At 32.7% G+C, this 8,670-nt stretch overlaps 1 protein-coding gene across 1 annotated transcript; it reads right to left on the bottom strand.

Moving 5' to 3' along the window:
- Nucleotides 1-3,298: 3,298 nt before the first annotated feature.
- On the bottom strand, nucleotides 3,299-6,625 carry LOC111994116 (protein NRT1/ PTR FAMILY 8.1). Its single transcript, XM_024025974.1, has 4 exons — nucleotides 6,422-6,625; nucleotides 4,789-4,988; nucleotides 4,117-4,268; nucleotides 3,299-3,630 (listed from the first exon to the last, which is right to left on the bottom strand). Exons 1-4 carry the CDS (start codon nucleotides 6,623-6,625, stop codon nucleotides 3,299-3,301), a joined length of 888 nt encoding a protein of 295 aa, XP_023881742.1.
- Nucleotides 6,626-8,670: the final 2,045 nt, after the last annotated feature.

The raw sequence follows: 8,670 nt of genomic DNA, 5'->3' as shown, positions 1-8,670 counted from the left end.
AAAAAAAAAAACTGATATTAAAAAAAAAGAATCCGACCCGGAGCCTGGATATCTTCTTCGGAGACTCTCCTCTTGCTAAGGTCGATGTAGCCCTTCTCTTTGTCAACACGGAGCACCATCATGGGCTCGATCCGACCCACTTTGATGAGATTGTTGACGCTTCGAATTTGACACCGCGAGAGCTCGAAGAACAAGATCATGCCCTCGATGTTGTTGTACTCGAGGAGTGAGACGTAGGCGCCCATGTTGGCTGTTCTTCACCTGAATCATCACTGCCATGTCAACCTCCGAGTACTTCGCCTCGTACATTCGACACTCCAGGTTTGGAGTTTGCGAAGCCATGCCTGTGTCTGTCTGTGTGTGTGTTTTTGGGATTTTTTTTTCCTCTTCAAGGATTAGGGTTTTTGAGTGATAGAAGATAAGAGCTTTTTGGGGTTTGGACTCTCATACAAAATTTGAGATGCGGTGATTGTGTTGAATTTTCTAATGTATTGGTTTTGATTTCAGGTAAGGGGAAACACGAAATGTTTTTTTTTTTTTTTTAATTCCGAAATTTATTATAAAAAAAAAAAAAAATCAAAACGACGTTGTTTTGGCTCAATTAACGGCAGGACATAATTGGAGTTTAACGGAGTACCAAATTGACAACAATTGAAAGTTAGAGGACTGAAATGACAAAACTGAAAGTTAAAGGATTGAAATAAAAAAAAAAAACTGAAAGGTCAATTTTACATTTTTGGCAATTTTTTAACAAAAAAATAAAATACAAAAGTAACAAAACCTTAGTGGTATCTTGATAACATCTATAATATGTTTTTATGCCTAGCAATGAAAATTCTACCTTCCACAATATTTTGGAGCTAGTATTTCATGAATTTGTTAAACATGAAGGCCATTTAAAAGTTAAATTACTAACAAAAATGTATAATATTGTTAATAGAAAAAAAAAAAAAGAAACAAATATAAAAGGTCAAAATACAAATTTTAAAGCATAAATGACCAAAATGATAACAAGTCCTAAACTTTAAGAGTCAAAAATATATTTTAGAAATAAATAAATTGAAAAAAAAAAAAAAATCACATTCCCATGTGGTGTGGTGATAATATTTGATTAACATCACTCCATGGGGTAATCGTATTGTACTAAATTATGGTAATATGATATACCAGCGAAGAAACTATGTTGAAACTAAAGGGCCATGGTCCCCTGATCTCTCATTCAGTAGTATATATAATTATTTTATAGTAGAGAGTATATGTAAACATCCTATACATATTATCACTTCCGAAAAAATATTTGTTTACAACTAAGATCCCTACCGAATCTCATAAATTTTGAGAATAGATAATATGGATTCATAGAACAACTAGTTAATAATCTGGGCAATGCACTAGATAGTTAACAAATTTTAAATATCATCACCTTATTCAATGCTATGATGAGTTAAAAAACAAATGAAAATAAATTATTCTAGTTCAAAATAAAGGATTTTTTATTAGGTGAAACAAGGGCACACTACTTATGTTTCTATCATGCTATTTATTTCCATAAAAATAATTGACAGACATCCACAACATGTGGAAAGACATGACAAACAGACTTGTTAGACATCAAATTTTAGAAGGAAACATACATGATCCACATCTACGTTACATATGCATATTTTCTACTAAACTTGAGCGAAATTAGTGTAGGTGTCCTTGAAACACTTCCTCCATCTTTTATCAAGATACTTTGGTGTTAAATATGAAAATAAAAATATCAATATACTTGGTGGTATCCATTACCTATAGCTCTCTTTTAGCATTTAGTCCATTTGTAGTTTGCAAATAAATCTCAACCATGTTGCCATAATTCATTAAGAAAAACTATTATTAATCATGTAAAATTTCAATTAAGTCCATATATTACCTTGTATAGAGGTGCATAATAGTTGCATTTCTTAATTCATAGGACTTATATATGGCATATATTTTGCATTCTTTAGCACAATTTTATCAATAAGAAATTGTTTTGATTTGTAGACAATTTCTTATGACTGAATAGTTTGGAAGGTTTTTTGATGTTGTTTTAATTTCTTTGCATTTAATTTATATAATATATTATATTACTTAGTATTGAACTTAAACTATTTATTTTTTTAACATAAACTTGTCTTTTCCCATTATGTAAGTACACAGAAATTGACTGAATGGACCAAAGTGGACCGAAATGAATTGAATGGAATTTGACCGAAGTGGACAAAATATGACAAAAGGGGACTGAATAGATCAAAGTGGACCGAATAGGACCAATTGGACCAAATAAGATGGAATTGGACCAGTGTGGACTGAATACGACAAAATTGGGACAAAAGGGGACCGAATAGATTAAAGTGGACATAGTAGACCGAATAGACCAAAGTGGACCGAATAAGACTTAATTGGACCAAAGTGGACCAAATATGACTAAATTGGACTGAATAAACCTGAAGTGGATAAAATGGACTGAATAAGACTAATGTGGACCGAATAGAACCTAAGTGGATTGAATAAGATTGAATGAACCAAATAAAACTAAAGTAGACAGAATGGACTAAATAGGACCGAATAGACAGAATAGAACCAAATTAGACCGAAGTGGACAGAATATGACTGAATAAGACCATTAGGGACCGAATAGGACCAAAATGGAGAGAATGGACCGAATAGGACCAAAATAGACCAAAATGGACCGAATAAAACCGAATAAGACCGAATGGGCTGAATAGGACCAAAGTGGACAGAATTGAGCAAATAGGACCAAATGGACCTTCTGAACAGAATAGGACCAAAGTGGATAGAATGGACCAATTAGGACCAAAGTGGACCGAATAGAACCAAAGTGGAGGGCCATCGTTCTACCAATATATAAACTATAGAGGGAGCAAAAAAGGGCTTTGGAACTGGAATAGAATTGAAATAGTACAATTTGTAAAGAAAGCAAATTCAAGAGTGAAGAATAGTTCAAATGTATTAAAAAAGAAAATTTAAAGCTTGAGCCTGCCATTTTTGCCTCACAAAAATAAAAACTCAAGTACGTACAAATCAGCGGAAACTTTAAAGGACTAGGACTCCAAAAAATTCACAGTACATGGGTACGTGGTGTGAGACCAGTAACTTCCTCCTCATTTTCAAAGAATTACTGTAAAGGGTGTTTCTCCATAGACTCAGGGACAGGGTAGTGGATGCATCTGTGGTTATTGATCACATATGTTGTTGATTCAAATGGCAATGGATGCTTTATCTATATATACCCTTTCAATCAGATGTTAGTGGCTCAATCAAGAGTAACATCTTCCAATCCCCGATCATCTGATTCCATATCCTCCAGTAGATCTTCCATGCCGGCAGAAATAGGTAAAACACACAGATAGATGCAAAGGAACACGGAACTTAGTATTGCTAAAGCTAGATAATACCTATCGAGATGACTCGTGTTTATGGTTTCCCTGAACCAGCTTTTGAATAGTAAAACGAAAGGGATGCTGAAGAAATTTCCCAAACCTGTTACAAAGTTACTGAATATCGGCCCGTACCTCCTCATTGATTTACTGACGTGGTTAGAGATGAATTTCTCAAGCCCTTTACTAGCAAGTCCTAACATTAATCCTAACAAAAAAAATTGTGGAAGTAACCAGAAGACACTCATGGAGATAATCTTATTTGGGTTACTAGGACAATTCCCTCTTTCTTAATTAAATTCAAGGTCTGTTTGGATAGAGGGTGTGGGAGAGGGAGTAGAGTAGATTTAGCATAAAATTAGTTTATATTTAGCCAACTTTACTCTACTCTCCTCCATTTTCCCTCCTTTCCCATTTCATCCAAACAGGCCATCAGTCTGCGGATCTCCACTTGCCAAGCTGTAATGCAGCATAATATAGAGCAAACCATTCCAGCACCAATTGCTACCAGTTCAAAATGTCTTTGTTTTGTTAATTTGAACATCATCTGAAGCAGCCTTTCCGTTATGGAGCTTATAAGGGACTTGACTACAATGAAAGTCATCAGGGGAACCTTGACCTTACCAACTAGAACATCCATGTTGCTACTTTGTTTATTAAAGAAAGTGTGTCCGTTAGCCTAGCTTGACCATACCAAAGGCGAATAAGGTTGCCCACATAGGTATTAATTTCAAATGGTGCTTGACATCCTTCACTTGTTTGACTGTGCAGAGCCTCCCAAGATTCTCTTGTTCTTCCTGACTGATTGACGATGTTTCTTCAATTAAAGCAGCTTTATCTAACCACCTGTATTCAACATATTTACCAGCTAAGGCTTACAGAGAGAGAGAGAGAGGGGGGGGGGGGGGCACATGATCTAGTGCGTGGGAAAATTGAAATAGTAGGTACTCAAAGAGCTCTAAACACCCTCGTTAGTAAGGGGAGAGAGAGAGAGAGAGAGAGAGAGAGAGAGAGAGAGAGAGAGAGAGCACTATACCTGAAAAATTGACATTTTGGCAACAAAAGTATTTGACGAGTATGGTTCGTGTAGTGCTGATTTGATGCAAGATCTTTCCAATTATACTGAGTAGGTATATTTGGGTAGTTTAGTTGCCTTTTGGATATAGCTGCCCTGAAGACTCGAAAATAAATACCAAGTGGGCTCCCAGTCATAGTTGGTCTTTCGTGGTGGTAAAAGGCGAAGCCAGACAAGAACAGCAAAAGATTTGCACCCATAACCCGAGTGGAAATAAGGAATCGTGTCGCCCATGGGAAATTTGAAATAGCAAAAGAGATTATGCTTGCAAAACACGCAGCAGTGCTCTACCAAGCGTTTGTAAGATAGCTAATTCCTCCTTCGTCGACTACGTTGGGATTTTCTCTACGGAACTGAACCGCAAGAAAGGCTTTTAAAACCGGAACTCGACTAGATCTGCCCAGTGCTACTGCCAGTGCTGTAGCATAGAAAAGTCCAATATTTGTGTTTGGACTTGGAAACCTGGCTGAAATCCAATACAATGCTAATCCCTGCAACCAGAAAGGCAATATGTTGTTTGGATTTCAGTGAAACCTCAATAGCTATCAGTAATATTTTTCGGACTAATATTTTTACATTTATTTTCATGTAATAAGATATAGACATTTTCACATGGATTATAAGTATTGATATGAAAGAGTGGAAGTAAACAAGTATAAGATGATATTTTCCCCATATTTTCCAATGCAAAACAAAAGGAATTTCTTTACACTAAAAAAATATATTAAAAAGGGTATGATGTCACATTTGGCTATATTGTGTAATATGGTCATGTTAATGAGCATATATCAACAATCTATTTTATAAAACTTTTTCCTCACTTTGTGTGGACCAGTTACATGATTAGACTAATAATAATTGTTCTCTCTCTCTCTCTCTCTGTAGTCTCGTGCATATGCACGGATACAATTAAAAATAAGCATAATTATATGGTTCAAATTATACATGGTTTAGCTTACTTTTTTTTAAACTATATATTTCTAAAATATATAATGGTTTCTTATTATATATATATGTATGATTTAGTATTTAATTGGTTTAGACTCTTTGATTTATGCACCTAATAATTCACTTGCCACAAAAATTAAAAACTTAGATGGACATGTAACAGAAAATTAGATTCCAATTGAAATCTAATTGAATTTAGACTTTTCAATTTTTACACTCAATAATTCACTTGACACAAAATTAAAAAATTAAATAGAACATGTGATGCAAAATTGAGAATTCAATTAAAATCTAATTGAATTTTCTCTAAACTTTAGTTATTATTATGTGTGTGTATATATATATATATATATTTATATTCTGAAACAGTGCATCAAACTATATTGATACTAAATATTATAATGTATACAGAATGGTCAAACTTATCACAAACTCGAAGGCTAAAGGGTCTAGTTTGCCTTTTACTGTACAAAATATTTTGCAACACCTCACCATGGACTTGTATAGGAAAACTAAACCTTTTCTTTTATTTGTTTAATTATGTATGAGATGTTTTAAGAAAAGAAAATGTATGAGATTTTATAAACTCTTACGTTATGTTTGAAGTATGGAGGGAGAGGCAGAGAGCGAGGAGAGTAGAGAGGAGGGAAAGGAGATAAGAGTATAACTTGTTTGGATTGAGCACGAAGGGAGGGAAAGTAGAGTAGAATTGATTGAAAATTAGGTTAATTTTTAATTAATGATACTCTACTTTCCTTTACTCCCTCTCAATCCAAATAGATCATAAATGAGAGTGGAGGGAAAAATTTACCCTTTTACTTTGTTTGAATGTTTTAAAAAATAGGGAATGGAGAATAGATTTCTCCCCCCTTTCTTTGTAAGAACCAAAGTCAAAATTATCACAAACTTAAAGGTTCCCCTTTGACTTTCCACCTTACAAGATATTAGTTAGTATAGGACTTGAAGAAGGACTCACCACAATATGGGAGACAGTGGAGAAGAAAATCATGTTGAATAGTCCTGTACAGGTATCTGCAACATAAGCAACAATAATAGCTAATACGGACGTTAAGCCATTCTGGTTATTTATAACTGCTGCAGCTTTTGGTAGATGTTGGTTCTCCCAATTATGCATGAGGTAAGAAAACTGCAGGGTCGTCACCGCTGAAATATCAGCCATGATATGGCTTAAGACTAAACCTGAATTTCATTAAAGAAGTATTTATAAGAAAAAAAAAAAGTAAAAAATATTTTCTGTAAGCTCCAACGTACGAACTTTTTCCTTTTTCTTTCTGCCCGTGAAAAGTTAACTTGCAAGAGCTAGCCAAATTTATTTCAGTAGTTATTACCAAACATGAATAAGGTAGCTTTTTATTTTTTTATTATTATTATTATTATTTTTTTTTGAAAAACAAACACATACACAAGGGAGAGAAATAAGGTAGCATTTGAGAAGAAATCCTGATAAAATTTCCGGCATTTTTTTGACAACAATTCACCACACTCTGCCATTATGGGTGGGAATCACGACCATATTTATCCTTAGCTAACTCCCTATTAAGTAAGTAATGGACATTATTAGTAAAATAGGCATTAATCAATACTTTTTTTTTTTTTTTTTTTTGCATTTCATTCTTTCTCTCAAGGAAAAGGTAAAGGTTTTTTCTGGTGGAAAAATTAACTACAAAATACATTGAATAAGTTGGTTCAAGAACTAAGTTGATCAGTTTTGAAAAGTCTTGGATATGATTGACATTAACTCAAATCTCAGGACATGTAAATGAAATTTACCCAAAAAGAGAAACCCAAAAAAAATCTTAATTCCTTAATTTTAGAGATAATTAATTAAAAAAAAAGTTGAATATGCAATTTCTTTTCTCACTTATTTTGGAAATCAAACACATAACATACCCAATTCTGCTTTAATTCTTTATCATATTGTCTCATAAAACAAAATTAAAGAAACAAACCTAAAAAAGAACATTCAACAAATTCCAATTATCCGACCAAACTAAGGCACATGAACACTGCTATGGTAGTTGTTATCGTAAACAATTTTAGCTATTGAAAGATTATTTTGCAATAACTTCACAAGTGAAAACTTAGGAGAAGCTCTGGCATCGAGTATTAGATTTTGGTGACATGGCTCGGCAAGGAGTTTTGTTCAATTATGAAGGTGCCTAGTAGACTGTGAATCGGTGTGAAGGAACAAAGAGAAACCTGTTAGATAAAAAAACTATGTTTGGTGGTTGGGAAAGTAAAAGAATTATTTTTAGTTGGTGAGAAAATAATTTAAATTTGAAGTTTTGATATTGATACAACATTATTTAAATTTTTTTGTAAAAAAATATTAATTTTGTATATGTATCTATTAAATTTTATGTTTAAAATGATTTTATTGTTTTAAAATAATGCTATTTGAATATGAATATATTTTTATAATATATAGAAATTAATTTCATGAATATAAAAACTTTAGGGAGTTATAAGAAAGAATTGAAATATTAGGGGTCAGTTTACAATTAACCCAAACTTCAATGAGTATATATTTTCGAATTTTGAATTTTATAAACTCTCAAAACACTAAAAATATTACATCATATTCGTAATTCTATTTTCATTCAATTATTATATTCTAATTTTTGAAGCTCACAAACATAGTGTAAAAGTTCCATAAAAAAAGTCATAGTGTAAAAGAATGAGTGTATACTTAGTCCTCGGTAAAATACTCTTAAAACCCTCTGTCATATACATTCTTTTTCCCATGAACAGATAATTCTCCTATTAGTAGGGACAGAGTTAGGACTTAGAGTTTGGGGAGGCAATTTTATCGTTAGGCGCTGCATACAGTGGCTTTGGCTTTCAGCTCTACTGCTTTAGCCGGTAAAGATTTTCTTTTAGTATTATTATTTTTATGTGTGTGGAGAGCATGTCTTTTGTTGGTAAAGACAAAATTATTTTGTTTAAAATTTTTTAAAGGGCTAGGTTGTTTGTTTTTGGTAAAATTGGTTGATTAGTCTCACATTTTTTTTTTTTAACTTTGCGATTACCTTTCGGTAATTTTTGTTGTTGGACCAATATTTTGGGCTTTTATATATATTTTTAAAAATTTTAGATCTATAAATTTTTTTATGAATTTAAAAGAAGGAAAATACTAGATCTACAAATTTTTTTTACAAATTATTGTTGTAATTAGTGGTTATTAGTAAGTAAAAAAGTGATGTA

This window comes from Quercus suber, unplaced genomic scaffold (assembly GCF_002906115.3).
Source record: "Quercus suber isolate HL8 unplaced genomic scaffold, Cork oak 2.0 scaffold_112, whole genome shotgun sequence".
Taxonomy (NCBI): domain Eukaryota; kingdom Viridiplantae; phylum Streptophyta; class Magnoliopsida; order Fagales; family Fagaceae; genus Quercus; species Quercus suber.
The sequence above is the reverse complement of the archived record's forward strand: the minus strand, read 5'-3'. Positions and strand labels throughout refer to the sequence as shown.